Source organism: Salmo salar, chromosome ssa07 (genome assembly GCF_905237065.1).
Source record: "Salmo salar chromosome ssa07, Ssal_v3.1, whole genome shotgun sequence".
Taxonomy (NCBI): Eukaryota; Metazoa; Chordata; class Actinopteri; order Salmoniformes; family Salmonidae; genus Salmo; species Salmo salar.
The window spans coordinates 62,951,276-62,977,353 of record NC_059448.1 but is presented as its reverse complement, the minus strand read 5'-3'; the positions used below and the strand labels follow the sequence as shown (position 1 = coordinate 62,977,353).

Sequence of the window (26,078 nt, the reverse complement as noted above, 5' to 3'; positions counted from 1 at the left end):
ATATATCTGTTGACTTGGGGGACGACTGACGTGGCAACCAGTTGAGTCCACCCATATTATTCAGATCAATTAAAAGTAGATAAAGAGTCTGTGTGACATACTTTTGATAGCATAATAATTCGTGACATTGGAGGACGGCTGGAGTGGCAACCTGCCGGGACCACCAATGAAAAGTCGGATGAATTTAAAAATAGAATAATATTGTTATAACTGTTTAGCTCTGTCCCGAATGTCAGTGAACATTCACTGCTCGGTGTGACATTATAATTGCTTAGCCCTGTTACCCGAATGTCAGTAAAATAGTTACTGCTCGGTTTGACAACTGTGTAATCTTGTCCCGGATGTCAGCGAATTAGTCGCTGCCCGGGGGCTCCTTCTGACGTGACACTATAATTGTTAACCCCGTCCCGGATGTCAGTCAATTTCTTTGCTGCCCGGTAGTCAGTGAAGGTGTCATAATTTGTTTTAATTGTATTTGTATACCCAATTGTGAAAGTGTATAATCCCTGTCGAGTAATTGTATGTAACATAAGGGTCCGTTCCTTGAGACCCCGAACACTAAGTTAGAGCCTAATTTGGTCCACATAATTGTGATAATAAATTGAAAAGGCCGCCGTGCCGTGGGTATTGCCTGGGAAATTAGACAAGTAGTAACACTTTGTTTACGAGGGTGGGGCACCAGAGTTAAGTCAGTGTCCGCACCGAGAATACATCGTTGGTCTTAACCAACGACGGGCTAAGTTTACAAAGTTAAAAGGACTAGAATCGTTAAAACATAATGGCGACAAGCCAACCAATTAAACTTAAATTTAGCGAATATTTAGATCAGAAGATACAGGATAGAGCGGGGGGAAAGGACCATTATAAAGCAATAAGGTAGTGATGGAGGAAGGTTTGAAGGAAGCAGTGGAGAAGGGAACAGAAAGTGAAAAGGACAGAAACAGGAACCACATGTTTAAGAAGGAAGAAAACCAGAGAAAAGGAAGACACCGTCAGGGGCCCAGATAACGTGGCGAGTGGAAAGGGGGTACCTGGTGGGAGTGAAAGACAGGTTTGTTGGGTGGGTAACAGTAGTACCAGAGCAATACCAAAGGCACGAGAGGAGGCCAAGTCAGTCATAAAGTGGCTGCAAATCAGTAACAAGCACCTGAGACAGGTGGAGGAGAGATTCGGGATTGTACACAAATTTGGGTAGGTGTGCAGGCCCCAATCTCAGGGCCTCGTGGAACGCGCCACTCAAACCCTTAAGGCTAAATAGCTAAGGTATGTGCAGGTTTGAATATGCCTGGTCCACCAAGGGAGGGAGGTCATATGCCCGCCCTTGATGTACAACAAATTGTAATGTCTGTATGTGAGAAAACTGACGGAACTTTCTGCAGCTCTCTCCACACAGATCCGCAAGGTCAAAGAGGGGGAGCTGTTGGGAGACTCGCCACCACTGAAGGTAAAAGTTGGGGACTGGGTGAGGGTCAAAGTCCACAAGAGAAAGTGGCTGGAACCCAGGTGGACTGGGCTGTACGAAGTGAAGGAAGTTACTTCACACTCTGTCCAGGTCAAAGGTAAATCAGGAGCACCTTGGCACCACCTTACACATTGCACTCCAGCCCCAACCCCTTCCAGAACTTTGACTGAAACCAAGGCCGATTTGCGCGCCCTACATAAATTCGATTCCAACCACTGAAACCTTAGTTGGGGAAAATGGGACAATGGCTTCCGTTTCCACGACCTAAGGCACCACGCCCAGGGTCGGGGTACATCCCTCCCTGGGAGAGGCTGGGGATATCAGCTCCCCTGTTTGTTATTTTTGTGAGTGTACACTACTAGGCTGATCACCACCGCTATTGACCCTGGTCAGGCTGATAGGGGCCTAATGTTTCCTTTGCTTCAGGTGGAAGACACTGAACCCGAGTATGCATTCGAATAGTTTAGTTTTCACGCCTGCCACGCGGGAGGCCCGGGTTCGGATCCCAGCCCATGCACCATGGGACTAAAATGTAAGAAGATATGTTTTGCCTGGAGAGATACGGTTGCTAGCGTTTGTTTAAGATATAAATGTAACGTTTTGATAGCTTAATTAGTTTAAATTGAAAGGCTAACTAATTAGAAAATAATAGCGAGAGAATTTTGATATAATACGTTCTCTGTTGCTGGAAATGGCATACAGAGAAAGAGTTGAATGATGTTATTTTTATAAGTATGGCGATTTACATGGTACATATAAGGACATAGACATTTCATAAGTGTGAAGCCGAAAGAGAGATACAGTTGGAATATTGGTTTTAATCTTGTGATAGAGGAAAGGCAGAACGCTGTTTGAAAAGAGGTAATCGCTGGGCTATGTTTGGCGGGAAAGAAGCGTTTTGTTTTGTGATAAATTCTGGTTATTGATTCGTGGTATTGATTGTTTAGTAACACCAGTGAATTGAACATTGCAAGGAAATATATCAAGTCATTAAGGTGAATTACAGGTGGAGTTAATTTTATATTAACAGGGACGGTGCACATTAAACACAGTTGTGTATAATGGCAGGGTATTCCTAGCAAACAGAATGGGCCGGTTTGCAGACAAACTGAAAGGGTTTTAGGGTTTTAAGCAATCTTGGGTCAAATTGGTTAAATAGTACGTTAAAATATGGGGTTTCATAGATTGAAGTACAGTATTGTATCCAAGGGTAGCGCATGTTCAATTAAGTTTAAAACTAATGATTGGGGGGAGTACAATGGAAGTATAAGCATTTTTAGGTTTTGTTTGTAGTTAACTTTTGGGTTTCTGAATCGGTGTAGTATGAGGAAATGCTGACCAAGTGTTATTTTATGGAATATGGAGCGCTTAGCTCTTTGGGGAAAAATTCCTAGGGACATGATATCTTAAAGGGGTAGACACACATGGCATTTTAAAGTTTTATTTTCTGAGTTTTAATTAAACACGTGAAATTCTTTTGATAGGGAATGTTCTGGGAACTTGAGATACGAAATGTAGATAAGGTTATTAGCTTTCATTTGTCTAATGTAGTAAGAAAGAAAAAACGGTTCTGAAAAGGGGTTATGACTTTTTGACCCCACTGGTGACTTTTCCTTTTGTGGTCTGATCAGCCGCAATGAAAAGCCATTGGATGGTGAATTTAAGGTCATTTGGGATACTAACTTTAAGGAAGCTAGGAGAACTGATAATTATGATGGAGTTAAAGTTCTTAGACACAATTGATAATTTGAACCAATGAGAAGACAAAATGACGAAAAGGGTACAATAATTTTTCTTTGGGGAGTAGTTCAGATTAGTCATTTTGATCTGATTATGTTACGTGAATATCGTTTGATAAGTAGGGGTACTTTTTACATTATCTAGATAAGTTTATTTTCCCTTAGGAAGTCAGCTGTGGTTGTATTTAGTGGAAGAGATTTAACACAACAAGACTGTGGAATTAATATAATAGTAATATTATATTTTGTTGATAAAACAGGTTAATAATGGTAGACTTAAGCCAACAGGACAGGAATATATGACATCTGTAGGGAATCCAGGATTATTGAGGGTATCGAGATAAATGTAAGTAGCTATGTAATAAGACCATGAGACATTTAGTACTCCCCTGCACTGCTGAGACCTTGATGGGTTGGAAGTAGAAGGAGGAGAGCATAAACAAGGAAGAGAAGATAAAAGTAACATAGAATTAGATAACGGTTAGTGAGTGGAGACCAGCATAGTTAAATTATAAACAGGTGAGGACAGAAATAACACTGGGAGAGACAGAAAAGACATAAGAATAGAAGATAGCAGGATAATTTAGTTAGGTTCATTTAGTTAGGATATTAATACATGGAGAGACTATCGGCTCCATAGGCATGTATTATAGTTTTGATTTTAAGTTATGTTTGGTAAAATTCGCTAGGAAAAGATATGATAATTTAGTTGAAAGAAGTTGTTCAATCTTAAAGAAGATAGGACACTTGATAGAGAAATGCACAGGGTACCTAAGGATGAATGCCCCAGGGAGAATTGGACATGTGGTATATGAAAGGGGGCAATCCTACAAGAGAAGGGCTGACATAAGGATAATTTACTAACCTTACAAAAGACATTGTTAAGAAATGCAGCAAAATTGATACATGGCTTGAGCCATGTATAAATAGGGGGAGTATGGTAGAGCAGGCGATAGAACAGGATAGGATGCTACTAGAACAAAAACATTTTTTGTAGAATGTCCATTCCAACATTTGGAAATGGACTTATTGAACTATTCCGAATTGAGGGGAAGAAGGGGTGTTTAACAGTAACAGATAAGTATAGCAAATGGGTAGAAGTGTTCCCAACTTACTTGGTGGACATGATTATGGTAGCTAGAATATTAGGACAAGATATAATCCCTAGTGTTGATACTGGGATCTATCTCTTTAAATGATGGATGACAGTTTAGCTAATCAGGTAGAGCCTATAGAATGCCAGAGTTAGGGAGAATAGAGATACCAGAACAGGTAGACATAGAAGTTAAAGATATTCTAGCAGAGCACATGAGAAGACTGTTTGTTAACCCAACCCGTATGTCCAAGATTTTGTGTTCAACAGGTGACTTACAGGAGAAGGTGATTCACTCAATCCAACCAGGAGACTGGGTGTGGATCCAGTCCCTGAGGAGAAAAGACGGGAAGCAGCCCCGTGGGGAAGGCCCATACCAGGTGCTGTTAAACCACTGCCTTTGCCATTAGAAAAGCTGAGAGAGTCACTTGGGTCCACGTTATCCACTGCAAGAAGGTATGTACACATATGAGCACTGATGATCACACACAGAGTTAGGAGAAGAACCGATACCAACAGGGTCCGGGGGTTACCTCCTTAACGAAGATTCCCTATCCCGACCGTTCATCACTGTGTGTGCTCCTAGAGGTGTGAGTATGGGGTGGTACCAAGCAGAGAGACTAAGGGCAGGAGAGGGTTGACGGTTTTTGGGAAGAGTAGAAACTCTGAGCTGCATCATAGTCTAATCTTTCTGATATATTCAGATCCACCACCTACTGGTACTAAACATAGGTTACCGTTGTCATGGAGAAGAAGTAAAAGATAAACTATATAATACACTGATGAGTGACGTACAGAATAAGGAATCAAAGAAGATCAAGATGTAGACTTTAAGGTAAACATTAAACAATTTCCTGGGGAAGCAGACAACTGTACAGGAATATGGGTTGGCCAGATTGAAGTACTCAGCCAACCCACCTCGGTTCACCTAAATTCCGGATGAATACCAGTGTTATAGATACAAAAATGGCACCGAGAATTAAGATGATTTTAATGGCTGGAAAGGTAATTGTTAATATGACTGACTTAGGTTTGAAAGCACAGGAGAAAATGTGTAACCTCATAGCACCTATAACTGATGAAGGGTGGGCTAGTACCAGCAAAGGACGCATACGACAGAAATTACCACAAAGGGTGGTTAGGAATTGCGCCCTGGGGTTATTGGTCTAACCAGTTCGAGTTAGTCATCAGAGGCCAGTTATAGGAGGCTAAAGTAGGCACAGGAGGAGTTTTGACCAGGATGGGAGTAGCTTTACAAGATGGATGCTATTGGCATCCTCAGGGAAGTTCCAGATGAATACAAAGCTATGAATCAAATATGTGAAGGCTTTAACACTACATTATTTTGGTAGTTGACAATAAATAATAATGTGGATTGAATTAATGACATATTTTAATCAACAGAGATTCATGAATGAAACAGGGGATGCAGTAAAGAGGTTCTCTGACCAATTATCCGCCACCTCCCTCATGACCTGGTAAAATAGACTGACTCTCGATAGGTTACGGGCAAAGAGGATGGTGTAGGTAGAATGATTAGGTTCATTGCTGTACGTACATTTTTGATAACACAGATCATGTTTGGGAAATGGAAAAGTGTTGCAAGAACTGTATTATGGGCTGCTTTCACCTGTATGAGTGTGATTGGGTTGTGTGGTTGTTGTTTGGTCCCGTGTGCAAGAGGTTTAATCACCAGAACTCTAGAGCGATGATAACGGAGCAGATGGTGAGCTACGGACCGAGTCAAAGTTCAGATCAATGAGATGACAAGTACCTACCGCCGAGCAAGGTGGAGGATTCATTCAAATATGAGGAGCACATGTTAGATGAGACCATCTATTGGGATGCATGAATTAGTTTGAATTTGTGTGAAATTTCTGAATCCAATCAAAATAGATGTGTTATAATGTATGTGAAATATCTAGCAAAATGGGTGGATTGTAATGGAAATGATATGATTTTAATCCCTATTGAGACTTGACAAGCTATCTGCTGAGGTGAGACGTGAAGAGGGGGACTCACAACATTTGTCTCTGACTTCCGTTTGTTTGTTTTCACTCCCGCTGTGTCGCAGATTGTTCTTTTTTGTCACGTCTTGCAGACGTGAAGAGGGGGATTTGTAATAAAGATAATCTAATGTTTTACCTAATGATATATAAGGAGGGCATTTGCACAACATGTTTCACAACAGCACACAACAAAATTCCAGAGACATATTGAGCGACCAACTGATACCAATCACGACCACACCCAGAGACAGATGGCTGACTTAAGCCCTAGCCACACGAACTGACCACTGGTGTAAAGAACAACATTCCATGAATATCGCAAGCACCCAGACACGAATTACCAGAAACACACACACACACACACACACACACACTTAGGTGTGTTGGACTCCGAGGACAAAGGACACTGCCAAGGGCCAATGGGAAGTCGACACCACCTGGAGAGTGGACCGTCCCTCCACTCATCGACCAGTCAGGAGAGCGGACCTACTAGACTCAACGTCAACACACTGTTATTTCATTGTATAAATTGGATGTACACTATGTTTCGGGGCTCTCTTCTGCTAGTTCCCTATGAGCTAAACGAAGGAGTCCGTGCACGCTTTGCCAAATATCTTTGTCTCATAATAAACTGCCTTACTATAAACTGAATCACCCGGTCCAACGTCTTGACTTGTCTCCTTCTCAAATAACTAATCATCAACAGTAGTTACGCTAGCTTGGTCATTGGTGAAGGGTAGCTACGATAGCTTGGTCACTGGTGAAGGGTAGCTACGCTAGCTTGGTCATTGGTGAAGGGTAGCTACGCTAGCTTGGTAATTGGTGAAGGGTAGCTATGCTAGCTTGATCACTGGTGAAGGGTAGCTACGCTAGCTTGGTCACTGGTGAAGGGTAGCTACGATAGCTTGGTCACTGGTGAAGGGTAGCTACGCTAGCTTGGTCATTGGTGAAGGGTAGCTATGCTAGTTTGATCACTGGTGAAGGGTAGCTACGATAGCTTAGTCACTGGTGAAGGGTAGCTACGCTAGCTTGGTCATTGGTGAAGGGTAGCTACGCTAGCTTGGTCATTGGTGAAGGGTAGCTATGCTAGCTTGATCACTGGTGAAGGGTAGCTACGCTAGCTTGGTCACTGGTGAAGGGTAGCTACGCTAGCTTGGTAATTGGTGAAGGGTAGCTATGCTAGCTTGATCACTGGTGAAGGGTAGCTACGCTAGCTTGGTCATTGGTGAAGGGTAGCTACGATAGCTTGGTCACTGGTGAAGGGTAGCTACGCTAGCTTGGTCATTGGTGTAGGGTAGCTACGCTAGCTTGGTCACTGGTGAAGGGTAGCTACGCTAGCTTGGTCATTGGTGTAGGGTAGCTATGCTAGCTTGGTCACTGGTGAAGGGTAGCTACGCTAGCTTGGTCATTGGTGAAGGGTAGCTATGCTAGCTTGATCACTGGTGAAGGGTAGCTACGCTAGCTTGGTCATTGGTGAAGGGTAGCTACGCTAGCTTGGTCACTGGGTCTGATTGGTAAATAGACCTGCATGTTATCCACCTACCAGTGAAACTGAATGTTATGATTGCGGATGATGTCACCAAGGGGAAGCGTATAAAGGGAAAAAGGATTCTGTGTGTCTCACCTTCTGACTCCAACATACATCCCTGATGTAGGCCCCTGCTTCCACATGCTCATCCGTACCACTGGGCTCTCCTGTACTGCCCTGTGTACACACAACCATGCAATCAATTCAACTATAAATCTATATATTTTTTTAACTCAATTTGTAAAAATGTATTAGATTTGCCCGAATGAGTAGCACAATACACACACACACACACACACACACACACACACACACACACACACACACACACACACACACACACACACACACACACACACACACACACACACACACACACACGTCTGTCCAGCAGCAAATTACTCATTCTTCAGTCATTTATACATAATTCCTAATTACACAATCATTAGCGTGATAAATGATAGGTTCTGGACTCTACAATAAGGTTAGACATCATTGGTAGACTGAGATTGATGATGCTGACCATTAAATCAGTGTGTTGTAGCTCTAATAGCTCAAGACAGATGAAATATACATCTACATGTGAGTTCCAGCGTTATTTTTGTTTGTGTCCCCAAAGGAGTATCAAACTGTGTTAACCCACTGAGCTAAAGCCTAGGCATTATCCCAGAGAGGTAACACAGGTCTTCAGGTCTCAGGCAAGGTTAAACATCCCAGTCCTGGACAGACACTCACACTTTACGGACTCTCTGCCTGTAGACGAGGAGGGAGATGACGGCGATCAACATTCCGATGAGGAACATTCCAGCGCTGATGCCCTCGATGACTCCGCTTAGGGGCTCTGGGAGAGAAAACAATAACACACAAAAATCCATGAATAAAACCCCTTACTGTGACAGTGACTATAGTAATAAACCCCTTACTGTGACAGTGACTATAGTAATAAACCCCTTACTGTGACAGTGACTATAGTAATAAACCCCTTACTGTGACAGTGACTATAGTAGTAAAACCCCTTACTGTGACAGTGACTATAGTAGTAAAACCCCTTACTGTGACAGTGACTATAGTAATAAACCCCTTACTGTGACAGTGACTATAGTAGTAAAACCCCTTACTGTGACAGTGACTATAGTAATAAACCCCTTACTGTGACAGTGACTATAGTAATAAACCCCTTACTGTGACTATAGTAGTAAAACCCCTTACTGTGACAGTGACTATAGTAATAAACCCCTTATTGTGACAGTGACTATAGTAATAAAACCCCTTACTGTGACTATAGTAGTAAAACCCCTTACTGTGACAGTGACTATAGTAATAAACCCCTTACTGTGACAGTGACTATAGTAGTAAAACCCCTTACTGTGACAGTGACTATAGTAATAAACCCCTTACTGTGACAGTGACTATAGTAGTAAAACCCCTTACTGTGACAGTGACTATAGTAATAAACCCCTTACTGTGACAGTGACTATAGTAATAAACCCCTTACTGTGACTATAGTAGTAAAACCCCTTACTGTGACAGTGACTATAGTAATAAACCCCTTATTGTGACAGTGACTATAGTAATAAAACCCCTTACTGTGACTATAGTAGTAAAACCCCTTACTGTGACAGTGACTATAGTAATAGTGTTCTCCATGGTCAGTCTGTCATCATGTTTAGTGTTCTCCATGGTTAGTCTGTCATCATGTTTAGTGTTCTCCATGGTCAGTCTCTCATCATGTTTAGTGTTCTCCATGGTTAGTCTGTCATCATGTTTAGTGTTCTCCATGGTCAGTCTCTCATCATGTTTAGTGTTCTCCATGGTTAGTCTGTCATCATGTTTAGTGTTCTCCATGGTCAGTCTGTCATCATGTTTAGTGTTCTCCATGGTCAGTCTGTCATCATGTTTAGTGTTCTCCATGGTCAGTCTGTCATCATGTTTAGTGTTCTCCAATGTGACAGAGACTATAATAATAAAACCCCTTACTGTGACAGTGACTATAGTAATAAACCTCTTACTGTGACAGTGACTATAGTTGCAAAACCCCTTACTGTGACAGTGACTATAGTAATAAAACCCCTTACTGTGACAGTGACTATAGTAGTAAAACCCCTTACTGTGACAGTGACTATAGTAATAAACCCCTTACTGTGACAGTGACTATAGTAGTAAAACCTCTTACAGTGACAGTGACTATAGTAATAAACCCCTTACTGTGACAGTGACTATAGTAATAAACCCCTTACTGTCACTATAGTAGTAAAACCCCTTACTGTGACAGTGACTATAGTAATAAACCCCTTACTGTGACAGTGACTATAGTAATAAAACCCCTTACTGTGACAGTGCCTATAGTAATAAACCCCTTACTGTGACAGTGACTATAGCAGTAAAACCCCTTACTGTGACAGTGACTATAGTAATAAAACCCCTTACTGTGACAGTGACTATAGTAATAAAACCCCTTACTGTGACAGTGACTATAGTAGTAAAACCCCTTACTGTGACAGTGACTTTAGTAATAAACCCCTTACTGTGACAGTGACTATAGTAATAAACCCCTTACTGTGACAGTGACTATACTAATAAAACCCCTTACTGTGACAGTGACTATACTAATAAACCCCTTACTGTGACTATAGTAGTAAAACCCCTTACTGTGACAGTGACTATAGTAATAAACCCCTTACTGTAACAGTGACTATAGTAATAAAACCCCTTACTGTGACTATAGTAATAAACCCCTTACTGTAACAGTGACTATAGTAGTAAAACCCCTTACTGTGACAGTGACTATAGTAGTAAAACCCCTTACTGTGACAGTGACTATAGTAATAAAACCCCTTACTGTGACTATAGTAATAAACCTCTTACTGTGACAGTGACTATAGTAGTAAAACCCCTTACTGTGACTATAGTAATAAAACCCCTTACTGTGACAGTGACTATAGTAGTAAAACCCCTTACTGTGACAGTAACTATAGTAATAAACCCCTTACTGTGACAGTGACTATAGCAATAAAACCCCTTACTGTGACAGTGACTATAGTAGTAAAACCCCTTACTGTGACAGTGACTATAGTAATAAACCCCTTATTGTGACAGTGACTATAGTAATAAACCCCTTACTGTGACTATAGTAGTAAAACCCCTTACTGTGACAGTGACTATAGTAATAGTGTTCTCCATGGTTAGTCTGTCATCATGTTTAGTGTTCTCCATGGTCAGTCTGTCATCATGTTTAGTGTTCTCCATGGTTAGTCTGTCATCATGTTTAGTGTTCTCCATGGTCAGTCTGTCATCATGTTTAGTGTTCTCCATGGTCAGTCTGTCATCATGTTTAGTGTTCTCCAATGTGACAGAGACTATAATAATAAAACCCCTTACTGTGACAGTGACTATAGTAATAAACCTCTTACTGTGACAGTGACTATAGTTGCAAAACCCCTTACTGTGACAGTGACTATAGTAATAAAACCCCTTACTGTGACAGTGACTATAGTAGTAAAACCCCTTACTGTGACAGTGACTATAGTAATAAACCCCTTACTGTGACAGTGACTATAGTAGTAAAACCTCTTACAGTGACAGTGACTATAGTAATAAACCCCTTACTGTGACAGTGACTATAGTAATAAACCCCTTACTGTGACTATAGTAGTAAAACCCCTTACTGTGACAGTGACTATAGTAATAAACCCCTTACTGTGACAGTGACTATAGTAATAAAACCCCTTACTGTGACAGTGCCTATAGTAATAAACCCCTTACTGTGACAGTGACTATAGTAGTAAAACCCCTTACTGTGACTATAGTAGTAAAACCCCTTACTGTGACAGTGACTATAGTAGTAAAACCCCTTACTGTGACAGTGACTATAGTAATAAAACCCCTTACTGTGACTATAGTAATAAACCTCTTACTGTGACAGTGACTATAGTAGTAAAACCCCTTACTGTGACTATAGTAATAAAACCCCTTACTGTGACAGTGACTATAGTAGTAAAACCCCTTACTGTGACAGTAACTATAGTAATAAACCCCTTACTGTGACAGTGACTATAGCAATAAAACCCCTTACTGTGACAGTGACTATAGTAGTAAAACCCCTTACTGTGACAGTGACTATAGTAATAAACCCCTTACTGTGACAGTGACTATAGTAATAAACCCCTTACTGTGACAGTGACTATAGTAGTAAAACCCCTTACTGTGACTATAGTAATAAACCCCTTACTGTGACAGTGACTATAGTAATAAACCCCTTACTGGTACAGTGACTATAGTAGTAAAACCCCTTACTGTGACAGTGACTATAGTAATAAACCCCTTACTGTGACAGTGACTATAGTAGTAAAACCCCTTACTGTGACAGAGACTATAGTAATAAACCCCTTACTGTGACAGTGACTATAGTAATAAACCCCTTACTGTGACAGTGACTATAGTAATAAAACCCCTTACTGTGACAGTGACTATAGTAATAAACCCCTTACTGTGACAGTGACTATAGTAGTAAAACCCCTTACTGTGACAGTGACTATAGTAATAAAACCCCTTACTGTGACAGTGACTATAGTAATAAACCCCTTACTGTGACAGTGACTATAGTAATAAAACCCCTTACTGTGACAGTGACTATAGTAGTAAAACCCCTTACTGTGACAGTGACTATAGTAATAAAACCCCTTACTGTGACAGTGACTATAGTAATAAAACTCCTTACTGTGACAGTGACTATAGTAATAAACCCCTTACTGTAACAGTGACTATAGTAATAAAACCCCTTACTGTGACTATAGTAATAAACCCCTTACTGTAACAGTGACTATAGTAGTAAAACCCCTTACTGTGACAGTGACTATAGTAGTAAAACCCCTTACTGTGACAGTGACTATAGTAATAAAACCCCTTACTGTGACTATAGTAATAAACCCCTTACTGTGACAGTGACTATAGTAATAAAACCCCTTACTGTGACAGTGACTATAGTAATAAAACCCCTTACTGTAACAGTGACTATAGTAATAAAACCCCTTACTGTGACTATAGTAATAAACCCCTTACTGTAACAGTGACTATAGTAGTAAAACCCCTTACTGTGACAGTGACTATAGTAGTAAAACCCCTTACTCTGACAGTGACTATAGTAATAAACCCCTTACTGTGACAGTGACTAAAGTAATAAAACCCCTTACTGTGACAGTGACTATAGTAATAAACCCCTTACTCTGACAGTGACTATAGTAATAAACCCCCTTACTGTGACAGTGACTATAGTAATAAACCCCTTACTGTGACAGTGACTATAGTAATAAACCCTTTACTGTGACAGTGACTATAGTAATAAACCCCTTACTGTGACAGTGACTATAGTAGTAAAACCCCTTACTGTGACAGTGACTATAGCAGTAAAACCCCTTACTGTGACTATAGTAATAAACCCCTTACTGTGACAGTGACTAAAGTAATAAACCCCTTACTGTGACTATAGTAATAAACCCCTTACTGTGACAGTGACTAAAGTAATAAACCCCTTACTGTGACAGTGACTATAGTAATAAACCCCTTACTGTGACAGTGACTATAGTAGTAAAACCCCTTACTGTGACAGTGACTATAGTAGTAAAACCCCTTACTGTGACAGTGACTATATTAATAATAAAACCCCTTACTGTGACAGTGACTATAGTAATAAACCTCTTACTGTGACAGTGACTATAGTAGTAAAACCCCTTACTGTGACAGTGACTATAGTAGTAAAACCCCTTACTGTGACAGTGACTATAGTAATAAACCCCTTACTGTGACAGTGACTATAGTAATAAACCCCTTACTTTGTCAGTGACTATAGTAATAAACCCTTACTGTGACAGTGACTATAGTAATAAACCCCTTACTGTGACAGTGACTATAGTAGTTAAACCCCTTACTGTGACAGTGACTATAGTAATAAACCCCTTACTGTGACAGTGACTATAGTAATAAACCCCTTACTGTGACAGTGACTATAGTAATAAAACCCCTTACTGTGACAGTGACTATAGTAGTAAAACCCCTTACTGTGACAGTGACTATAGTAATAAACCCCTTACTGTGACAGTGACTATAGTAATAAACCCCTTACTGTGACAGTGACTATAGTAATAAACCCCTTACTGTGACAGTGACTATAGTAATAAAACCCCTTACTGTGACAGTGACTATAGTAGTAAAACCCCTTACTGTGACAGTGACTATAGTAATAAACCCCTTACTGTGACAGTGACTATAGTAATAAACCCCTTACTGTGACAGTGACTATAGTAATAAACCCTTTACTGTGACAGTGAATATAGTAATAAACCCCTTACTGTGACTACTAGTTAGTGTCCTCTATCAAAACTTTTGCATCCCTTCCCCAATCTTTTATTTGAATCAGGGGAGCAGAGTGAGTTGTTTTAATTTTCTCCATGTTACTGGTTCTATATGTGATGGATCAATGTTTAAGACAGAGCAGAGGTGAGTGAGAAATAGGAACCATTTGAGCAGGAGATTAAAGCACTATATTCTCAGATAGCACTGCAGGGTTTAATGTCTAAATCAGTGGATGAGAGTACTTGCACACAACACAATCTCACTGCTGTAATAGGTGGCTGTTACTGCCAGTGTACAGTGTTTTCTGAAAGTATTCAGACCCCTTGACTTTTTTCCACACTTTGTGACGTTACAGCCTTATTCTAAAATGTATAAAACATTTGTTTCCATCATCAATCTACACACAATACCCCATAATGACGAAGCAAAAACAGGTTTTTAGAAATGTTGGCAAATTTATAAAAAAATAAAAACAGAAATACCTTATTTACATAAGTATTCAGACCCTTTGCTATTAAACTCGAAATTGAGCTCAGGTGCATCCTGTTCCCATTGATCATCCTTGAGATATATCTGGAACTTGATTGGAGTCCACCTGGTGTAAATTCAAATGATTGGACATGATTTGGAAAGGCACACACCTCTCTATATAAGGTCCCACAGTTGACAGTGCATATCAGAGCAAAAACCAAGCCATGAGGTCAAAGGAATTGTCTGTCGAGCTTCGAGACAGGATTGTGTTGAGGCACAGATCTGGGGAAGGGTACCAACATATTTCTGCAGCATTGAAGGTCCCCAAGAACACAGTGGCCTCCACCATTCTTAAATGGAAGACGTTTGGAACCACCAAGACTCTTCCTAGAGGTTGTCGCCTGGCCACTGAGCAATCGGGGGAAAGGGGCCTTGGTCAGGGAGATGACCAAGAACCCTATGGTCACTCTGACAGAGCTCCAGAGTTCATCTGTGGAGATGGGAGAACCTTCCAGAAGGACAACCATCCCTGCAGCACTCCACCAATCAGGCCTTTATGGTAGAGTGGCCAGACGGAAGCCCCTCCTCAGCAAAAGGCACATGACATCCTGCTTGGAGTTTGCCAAAAGGCACCTAAAGACTCTCAGACCATGAGAAACAAGATTCTCTGCTGATGAAACCAAAATTGAACTATTTGGCCTGAAAGCCAAGCTTCACGTCTGGAGGAAACCTGCCACCATCCTTACGGTGAAACATGGTGGTGGCAGCATGTGTAGAGATATTTTTCAGCAGCAGGAACTGGGAGACTAGTCAGGATCGAGGGAAAGATGAACGGAGCAAAGTGCAGAGAGATCCTTAATAAAAACCTGCTCCAAAGCGCTCAGGACCTCAGACTGGGGCGAAGGTTCACCTTCCAACAACGACGCTAAGCACAAAGCCAAGACAACGCAGGAGTCTCTGAATGTCCTTGTGTGGCACAGCCAGAGCCCGGACCTGAAAATAGATGTGCAGCGACACTCTCCATCCAACCTGACAGAGCTTAAGAGGATCTGCAGAGAAGAATGGGAGACACTCCCCAAATACAGGTGTGCTAATCTTGTAGCGTCATACCCCAGAAGACTCGAGGCTGTAATCGCTGCCAAAGGTGCTTCAACAAAGTACTGAGTAAAGGGTCTGAATACTTATTTAAATGTAATATTTCTGGAAAAAAATCGATTTCATCCATTTTAGAATAAGGCTGTAACGTAACAAAATGTGGAAAAAGTCAAGGGGTCTGAATACTTTCCGAATGCATTGTATTTTGAGTCATGGATGAGCTAAAGTACATGGGCAGCATTTAATCAGTGCACCTGCATGTAAGTTTAGAACAGGTTGGAAAGGTCAGAGATTTGTTTTATTATACAGATTGTCTTGTTAAGATTTTTATTTTTTTATCAGACAACAAGAAGAGAGAGAGAGAGAGAGAGAGAGAGAGAGAGAGAGAGAGAATGGAGGGGGGTGGTGAGAGAGGATGAGAGAGAGAAAGAAAGAGAGCGAGAGAGAGAAGATAGAGAGAGAGAGATTAGAGGATGAGGGTCAGCGGTAGAGGGGTATATAGTGTGGCTTGACCTGCTTGTGTCCTGATGGGTGGAGACAGGAAGTGTCAGAGTAATGGAGAGAAAGGGATGGAGAGGAGAATGAGAGGGCCAGGACCAGAGGTAAAGCTCACCTGCTTGTGTCCTGATGGGTAGAGACAGGAAGTGTCAGAGTAATGGAGAGAAAGGGAAGGAGAGGAGAATGAGAGGGCCAGGATCAGAGGTAAAGCTCACCTGCTTGTGTCCTGATGGGTGGAGACAGGAAGGTGTCCCTGTAGAGAGGTTGGAGGAACTCTCTGTGGTCATCATCAAACAGCTGAGTGAAGGCACGGACACTTATTCTGCACAGAGAACAGAGAACAGCCATTAACTCCATTACTATCAATTTACATCAGATTATTTCCCTGCTGAGCATAAATGGCTATAATATACTGCTTTCTTTTGCCCTCTTAGACAAGGTCAAGGGTTAGTATGGCCTGTAAGACTTGATGAGGATGGTCATTTTTTTAAAGTAATTCAAACCTAGGTAAAGTATTTGATTTGTGTGGGGCCATATTATTGTTTACCTGTAGGCAGTCTTAGGCTTGAGAGGACCATCACAGAAGTGGTAGAGATCACTGTTGTGATCGTTATCATGATCCTCCTCTGAATCACAAGGCCCTCCCAGGCGATCCAGCCCCGCCCCCAGGTTGACCTCAAACACCTGCCCAGCTCCCATTCCCTGTTCCTGGGCACAGCCACTGGGAAAGTAGCCTGTCTGGTAGGCCCGCACGGAGCTGTTGGTTCTGTAGTCCTGGAAGGAAGGTAGAGGGTGGAGCTGCTCTGTCTGCAGGACTTCATTGTCTGTGACGGGTACAAGAGTGAATAATAAAGTTGGATGGATTCAAAAGTGTACTAAATCCCCTTCAGCTCTCCTTTTAAAGCTCTCTTTCACTCCCTCATCAATTATATTTAGACGTTTTTCAAATTCAAATGTTCAAATGTATTTCATTTCATCAGAATCATTATCAGACATATCCAACATTATGTTAAAGTAAGAAAGGAAATTGTGTAGAAAATAAATTGAGCCGTATTGAGAAAGGACAATCGTATGAAGCTGTAAATAAAGAGGAAGCTTTACCATTGGACTCAGCCACGATGACAGTGAAGAACCTGACGGCTCCGTTGACGTCACTGAACCAGCTGCAGTTGAACTTGAACAAAATGGTGGAGGGGGTGATGCGTACCGCCCTCTCATTGACCCGTATTGTGGTAGGGGGCGGGCCTAAAGGGGGAAAACAGACAGGCGATTGGTTCAAGGGGTGTGTCTGTCAAATAATCCAGACTTTGATTGGCTGAATCAGATGTGTAAGAGTAGGGCTGGAACTAAAGCCTGCACACCCAGTATCTCTGCAGGGGAGGGTTGGCCATCCTTGTTCTAGAAATATGCTGCCATGTGTCTCCTCTTGTATCATATATGTCGTATCATATCGATTACATATCAAAACTGCTAACTCAATTTCCCCTGCTATGGGACAAATAATGATTGACTTGACAATAGGCCCCTGTTAGACCCAGAATCACACTCCTACTGCTTTTCCAGCATTTGTATGTATGCCACTGTATCTCTATATCAGGCCCAGCTCAGACAAGGTGATATTGTATTGTTTCTTTGGTTGATTAGCAGTGAGACAGATTGTAATTGGATTGGTCCCATTTCTTCCCATCCACTACATGTGGTCTCTGGATTCTCTGGACAACCAGGTCCTCTTTAAGTCTCACCTGATAGGGTCTCTCTCTCTCTCTCTCTCTCTCTGTTTGTATCTGCTCGTCTCGTTGTACAGTTAGACAGTGAAACAGCAGGGCTCTTGACAGAAGTGTGAAAGCTCATTGCCTCCTTATAAACCACGCTGTGAATGGCACTAGTAAATCTGTCCACTTACATAGAGGAGGGAGAGAGACAGAGAGAGCGAAAGACACAGAGAGAGGGAGAGATAGAGGTAGAGAGGAGAGAGATAGAGGAGAGGAGAAAGAGATCGAGAGAGAGCGAGAGAAAGGGAGAGATAGGAGGTAGAGAGCGAGAGAGAGAGGAGAGGAGGAGAGATCGAGAGAGAGCGAGAAAGAGAGAGGTGGAGGAGAGTAGAGAGAGTGAGAAAGAGAGGAGGAGGAGTGTAGAGAGAGAGAGGTGGAGGAGAGTAGAGAGAGTGAGAGAGAGAGAGGTGGAGGAGAGTAGAGAGCGAGAGAGAGAGAGAGAGAGAGAGAGAGAGGTGGAGGAGTGTAGAGAGAGGGAGAGAGAGAGGAGGAGGAGTGTAGAGAGAGAGAGGTGGAGGAGAGTAGAGAGAGTGAGAGAGAGAGAGGTGGAGGAGAGTAGAGAGAGGGAGAGAGAGAGAGGTGGAGGAGTGTAGAGAGAGGGAGAGAGAGAGAGATGGAGGAGAGTAGATAGAGAGCGAGAGAGAGAGAGGTGGAGGAGTGTAGAGAGAGTGAGAAAGAGAGAGAGGTTGAGAGAGAGGTGGAGGAGAGTAGAGAGCGAGAGAGAGAGAGGTGGAGGAGAGTAGAAAGAGAGAGGTGGAGGAGAGTTGAGAGAGAGAGAGAGAGAGGTGGAGGAGAGTAGAGAGAGGGAGAGAGAGAGGTGGAGGAGAGTAGAGAGAGTGAGAGAGAGGTGGAGGAGTGTAGAGAGAGAGCGAGAGAGAGAGAGAGTGAGAAAGAGAGAGGTGGAGGAGAGTAGAGAGAGGGAGAGAGCGAAAGAGAGGTGGAGGAGAGTAGAGAGAGAGGTGGAGGAGAGTAGAGAGAGGGAGAAAGAGAGAGTGAAAGAGAGAACACCATGCCTGGTCCCATCCATTGAGGCCATCTGGAGGATGTATTAGTTAATATGGCACCGTCTCCACTGATCTAATTATGTTCTGTTGGTTATGATGATGTCGTCCTCCCTACCTCCCTCCTTCCCTCCCTCCGGAAAAGAGAAACAACACAAATCTCTGGCATTTCCATCCCCCTAGGGGAGGCAGAGGGTGAGGAGGGGAGAGGATTTGAGTTGGCCTAGCAGCCTATTTCTCTAAATCTCTCTCTCTATCTCTCTTTTCTGCTCTCATTCCTCTCATCACCCCCCTCTGTGTCATCTCCATCATTCTCTCCCTCCCTCCCTCACCCTCTCCCACTCTCTCTCTCTCTTTGCTGCTCTCCCAGGTGTTCTGAGCTTTTTGAGGATATCAGTATTTAAATGTGTTCCTGAGGCTGTAGCTTCCGTAGGGGGGCAGCACAGCCACAGTTAGGCTGGTTAGCACCCGCTAACAGGGATGTCTTGCTTCCACAATGCTCCCCTATACACGTCACCCTGCTCCTGTCCACTTTAGATGACATCAGATGCCTTCCTACCTCCTGTCTACTTCCTACTAGTGTTCTAATCAGTCTCAGGGGCTGCGTCTGGAATAGACCAGAGCCCTATTCCCTATATAGTGCACTACTTTAGACCAGAGCCCTATTCCCTATATAGTGCACTACTTTAGACCAGAGCCCTATCCCCTATACAGTACACTACTGTTGACCAGAGCCCTATTCCCTATATAGTGCACTACTTTAGACCAGAGCCCTATCCCCTATACAGTACACTACTGTTGACCAGAGCCCTATTCCCTATATAGTGCACTACTTCTGACCAGAGCCCTATTCCCTATATAGTCCAGAGCCCTATGGGCCTTATAGTGAATAGGGGGGGGCCTTTCGGGATTCACCTAAAGTCTTCTAGAGGGGCCTTTGGTGCAGTTGTATGAGCAATGACAGACTTCAGGAACCGTTCTAGCTACTATAGCCTTCCTCTCTCATCTGATAATGGCATTGTCACTTTGGCAGCTGATATTGACCACTTGGTAGCCTGCACTTAGCCACTCCAGAGGGCAAATCTTTGGCATTATCCTGAGTCAAGCTGAAGACAGACAGCTGATGGTGGCCAAGTGATTTCCTATACAAACTAGCAGCCAGAGAGAGAGAGAGAGAGAGAGAGAGAGAGAGAGAGAGAGAGAGAGAGAGAGAGAGAGAGAGAGAGAGAGAGAGAGAGAGAGAGAGAGAGATTGTCAGGAACATGTACAGGATGCTACCCTCTACAATATAACCTTCACTCCAAACCAAAACTCAAAACCTACAACCTGACTTTGGACTGAATTACGGAATCACCTGGAAGGCTTACTACCAAAGACTATTATTCCAACGCGGCACAGCAAATGCTCTGGAAAACAACAGAAACCTGAAAACACCATTCAACCTGGAACTGAGTGAGTCATGTTTAGTCTGAAGCTATATTTTATTTCCACAAGCCAAGAAGAAAAATACATGACATTACTTTATAAGGACTGAATGCTGAGTTAAGGCTGCCAAGCTTGATACAACTTCAATTAGCACTGACGTGTCAAGTGAGAGGTGTCAAAGCCCTTTAGCTCAACAATGGCAGGAGAGTCAAACAGTCTACTCCAACCAAATGGAGAGGCCTTAGAAGCTGCCTCCTGCTGTTCAGAGGTAATTAAATACAGAACCCTGTGTATGTAAAGAATGACAAGGCAAGAAGTGCACTACTTAGTGTGGCAGGTAGGCTAGTGGTTAGAGCGTTGGACTTGTAACCGCAAGGTTGCAAGATCGAATCCCCGACCTGACAAGGTAAAAATCTGTCGTTCTGCCCCTGAACAAGGCAGTTAACCCACTGTTCCTAGGCTGTCATTGAAATAAGAATTTGTTCTTAACTGACTTGCCTCGTTAAATAAAGGTAAAAAGAAAAGATCACAAAATGAAGCTCCTTATGGAAAATCAAGAGACACTTTTTGCTGACTATTATAAAAATGGGAACATCAGCAACCTCATCATCCACACAAACCATCCCCTGGCATGGCACAGTGCTATATTAACCAGACCATCCCCTGGCACAGTGCTATATTAACCAGACCATCCCCTGGCACAGTGCTATATTAACCAGACCATCCCCTGGCACAGTGCTATATTAACCAGACCATCCCATGGCACAGTGCTATATTAACCAGACCATCCCCTGGCACAGTGCTATATTAACCAGACCATCCCCTGGCATGGCACAGTGCTATATTAACCAGACCATCCCCTGGCACAGTGCTATATTAACCAGACCATCCCCTGGCACAGTGCTATATTAACCAGACCATCCCCTGGCACAGTGCTATATTAACCAGACCATCCCCTGGCACAGTGCTATATTAACCAGACCATCCCCTGGCATGGCACAGTGCTATATTAACCAGACCATCCCCTGGCATGGCACAGTGCTATATTAACCAGACCATCCTCTGGCATGGCACAGTGCTATATTAACCAGACCATCCCCTGGCACAGTGCTATATTAACCAGACCATCCCCTGGCACAGTGCTATATTAACCAGACCATCCCATGGCACAGTGCTATATTAACCAGACCATCCCCTGGCACAGTGCTATATTAACCAGACCATCCCCTGGCATGGCACAGTGCTATATTAACCAGACCATCCCCTGGCACAGTGCTATATTAACCAGACCATCCCCTGGCACAGTGCTATATTAACCAGACCATCCCCTGGCATGGCACAGTGCTATATTAACCAGACCATCCCCTGGCACAGTGCTATATTAACCAGACCATCCCCTGGCACAGTGCTATATTAACCAGACCATCCCCTGGCACAGTGCTATATTAACCAGACCATCCCCTGGCATGGCACAGTGCTATATTAACCAGACCATCCCCTGGCACAGTGCTATATTAACCAGACCATCCCCTGGCATGGCACAGTGCTATATTAACCAGACCATCCCCTGGCACAGTGCTATATTAACCAGACCATCCCCTGGCACAGTGCTATATTAACCAAACCATCCCCTGGCATGGCACAGTGCTATATTAACCAGACCATCCCCTGACACAGTGCTATATTAACCAGACCATCCCCTGGCATGGCACAGTGCTATATTAACCAGACCATCCCCTGGCATGGCACAGTGCTATATTAACCAGACCATCCCCTGGCATGGCACAGTGCTATATTAACCAGACCATCCCCTGGCACAGTGCTATATTAACCAGACCATCCCCTGGCACAGTGCTATATTAACCAGACCATCCCCTGGCACAGTGCTATATTAACCAGACCATCCCCTGGCACAGTGCTATATTAACCAGACCATCCCCTGGCACAGTGCTATATTAACCAGACCATCCCCTGGCACAGTGCTATATTAACCAGACCATCCCCTGGCACAGTGCTATATTAACCAGACCATCCCATGGCACAGTGCTATATTAACCAGACCATCCCCTGGCACAGTGCTATATTAACCAGACCATCCCCTGGCATGGCACAGTGCTATATTAACCAGACCATCCCCTGGCACAGTGCTATATTAACCAGACCATCCCCTGGCACAGTGCTATATTAACCAGACCATCCCCTGGCATGGCACAGTGCTATATTAACCAGACCATCCCCTGGCACAGTGCTATATTAACCAGACCATCCCCTGGCACAGTGCTATATTAACCAGACCATCCCCTGGCACAGTGCTATATTAACCAGACCATCCCCTGGCACAGTGCTATATTAACCAGACCATCCCCTGGCACAGTGCTATATTAACCAGACCATCCCCTGGCATGGCACAGTGCTATATTAACCAGACCATCCCCTGGCACAGTGCTATATTAACCAGACCATCCCCTGGCACAGTGCTATATTAACCAGACCATCCCCTGGCACAGTGCTATATTAACCAGACCATCCCCTGGCACAGTGCTATATTAACCAGACCATCCCCTGGCACAGTGCTATATTAACCAGACCATCCTCTGGCATGGCACAGTGCTATATTAACCAGACCATCCCCTGGCACAGTGCTATATTAACCAGACCATCCCCTGGCATGGCACAGTGCTATATTAACCAGACCATCCCCTGGCACAGTGCTATATTAACCAGACCATCCCCTGGCATGGCACAGTGCTATATTAACCAGACCATCCCCTGGCATGGCACAGTGCTATATTAACCAGACCATCCCCTGGCATGGCACAGTGCTATATTAACCAGACCATCCCCTGGCACAGTGCTATATTAACCAGACCATCCCCTGGCATGGCACAGTGCTATATTAACCAGACCATCCCCTGGCACAGTGCTATATTAACCAGACCATCCCCTGGCACAGTGCTATATTAACCAGACCATCCCCTGGCATGGCACAGTGCTATATTAACCAGACCATCCCCTGGCATGGCACAGTGCTATATTAACCAGACCATCCCCTGGCACAGTGCTATATTAACCAGACCATCCCCTGGCACAGTGCTATATTAACCAGACCATCCCCTGGCATGGCACAGTGCTATATTAACCAGACCATCCCCTGGCACAGTGCTATATTAACCAGACCATCCCCTGGCATGGCACAGTGCTATATTAACCAGACCATCCCCTGGCATGGCACAGTGCTATATTAACCAGACCATCCCCTGGCATGGCACAGTGCTATATTAACCAGACCATCCCCTGGCATGGCACAGTGCTATATTAACCAGACCATCCCCTGGCATGGCACAGTGCTATATTAACCAGACCATCCCCTGGCACAGTGCTATATTAACCAGACCATCCCCTGGCACAGTGCTATATTAACCAGACCATCCCCTGGCATGGCACAGTGCTATATTAACCAGACCATCCCTTGGCACAGTGCTATATTAACCAGACCATCCCCTGGCATGGCACAGTGCTATATTAACCAGACCATCCCCTGGCATGGCACAGTGCTATATTAACCAGACCATCCCCTGGCATGGCACAGTGCTATATTAACCAGACCATCCCTGGCATGGCACAGTGCTATATTAACCAGACCATCCCCTGGCATGGCACAGTGCTATATTAGCACACAACCCCTCTGATAAGAGAGCGGGTGGAAACGAGGGGTGGAAACTCAGGATACTAGTCAGGAACAGTAATGGTACAGGGCAACCCAAACAGTTTCAGCTGGACTTTCACCTAATCAAAGAATTAGCTCAGCAGGAGAAGCTCTCCCTTGAGAAAGATACCCCCACTCCCAGCGGGTCAGACCAGACCTCTTCATTATATAACCCCACAGACGAGCAACCCCCAGACCTCTTCATTATATAACCCCACAGACGAGCAACCCCCAGACCTCTTCATTATATAACCCTACAGACGAGCAACCCCCAGACCTCTTCATTATATAACCCCACAGACCAGCAACCCCCAGACCTCTTCATTATATAACCCCACAGACGAGCAACCCCCAGACCTCTTCATTATATAACCCCACAGACCAGCAACCCCCAGACCTCTTCATTATATAACCCCACAGACCAGCAACCCCCAGACCTCTTCATTATATAACCCCACAGACCAGCAACCCCCAGACCTCTTCATTATATAACCCCCAGACCTCTTCATTATATAACCCCACAGACGAGCAACCCCCAGACCTCTTCATTATATAACCCCACAGACGAGAAACCCCCAGACCTCTTCATTATATAACCCCACAGACCAGCAACCCCCAGACCTCTTCATTATATAACCCCACAGACGAGCAACCCCCAGACCTCTTCATTATATAACCCCACAGACGAGCATCCCCCAGACCTCTTCATTATATAACCCCACAGACCAGCAACCCCCAGACCTCTTCATTATATAACCCCACAGACCAGCAACCCCCAGACCTCTTCATTATATAACCCCACAGACGAGCAACCCCCAGACCTCTTCATTATATAACCCCACAGACGAGCAACCCCCAGACCTCTTCATTATATAACCCCACAGACCAGCAACCCCCAGACCTCTTCATTATATAACCCCACAGACCAGCAACACCCAGACCTCTTCATTATATAACCCCACAGACGAGCAACCCCCAGACCTCTTCATTATATAACCCCACAGACGAGCAACCCCCAGACCTCTTCATTATATAACCCCACAGACCAGCAACCCCCAGACCTCTTCATTATATAACCCCACAGACCAGCAACACCCAGACCTCTTCATTATATAACCCCACAGACCAGCAACCCCCAGACCTCTTTATTATATAACCCCACAGACGAGCAACCCCCAGACCTCTTCATTATATAACCCCACAGACGAGCAACCCCCAGACCTCTTCATTATATTACCCCACAGACCAGCAACCCCAAGCGGAAAGTCAACCTCCCAGCACAGAGTACTACTCCCTCATTGAAATGAAGGATAAATTCACCCAGCTGGAGGAAAGGCAGGTGGAGCTGGGACAGCAGGTGATTACACTCCAGTCAGCACAGACCCAGACAACAGTCCAGCACAACAACACCCCCTTAACCAGACCCAGACAACAGTCCAGCACAACAACACCCCCTTAACCAGACCCAGACAACAGTCCAGCACAACAACACCCCCTTAACCAGACCCAGACAACAGTCCAGCACAACAACACTCTCTTATCCAGACCCAGACAACAGTCCAGCACAACAAAACTCTCTTAACCAGACCCAGACAACAGTCCAGCACAACAACACCCTCTTAACCAGACCCAGACAACAGTCCAGCACAACAACACCCCCTTAACCAGACCCAGACAACAGTCCAGCACAACAACACCCCCTCAACCAGACCCAGACAACAGTCCAGCACAACAACACTCTCTTAACCAGACCCAGACAACAGTCCAGCACAACAACACCCCCTTAACCAGACCCAGACAACAGTCCAGCACAACAACACCCCCTTAACCAGACCCAGACAACAGTCCAGCACAACAACACCCCCTTAACCAGACCCAGACAACAGTCCAGCACAACAACACTCTCTTATCCAGACCCAGACAACAGTCCA

The 26,078-nt window shown here is 43.9% G+C and overlaps 1 protein-coding gene across 1 annotated transcript in view; it reads right to left on the bottom strand.

Annotated features, from left to right (window-relative positions):
* LOC106576617 (receptor-type tyrosine-protein phosphatase beta) overlaps positions 1-26,078 on the bottom strand; it is a 135,592-nt gene that overhangs the window by 23,361 nt on the left and 86,153 nt on the right. Inside the window, exons 13-17 of the mRNA XM_045722529.1 lie at positions 17,345-17,488; positions 16,791-17,067; positions 16,459-16,565; positions 8,567-8,672; positions 7,928-8,008 (exon numbers count right to left, since the gene is read on the bottom strand). Coding sequence (XP_045578485.1) covers positions 7,928-8,008; positions 8,567-8,672; positions 16,459-16,565; positions 16,791-17,067; positions 17,345-17,488 — 715 coding nt within the window. The remainder of the gene's footprint in view (positions 1-7,927; positions 8,009-8,566; positions 8,673-16,458; positions 16,566-16,790; positions 17,068-17,344; positions 17,489-26,078) is intronic.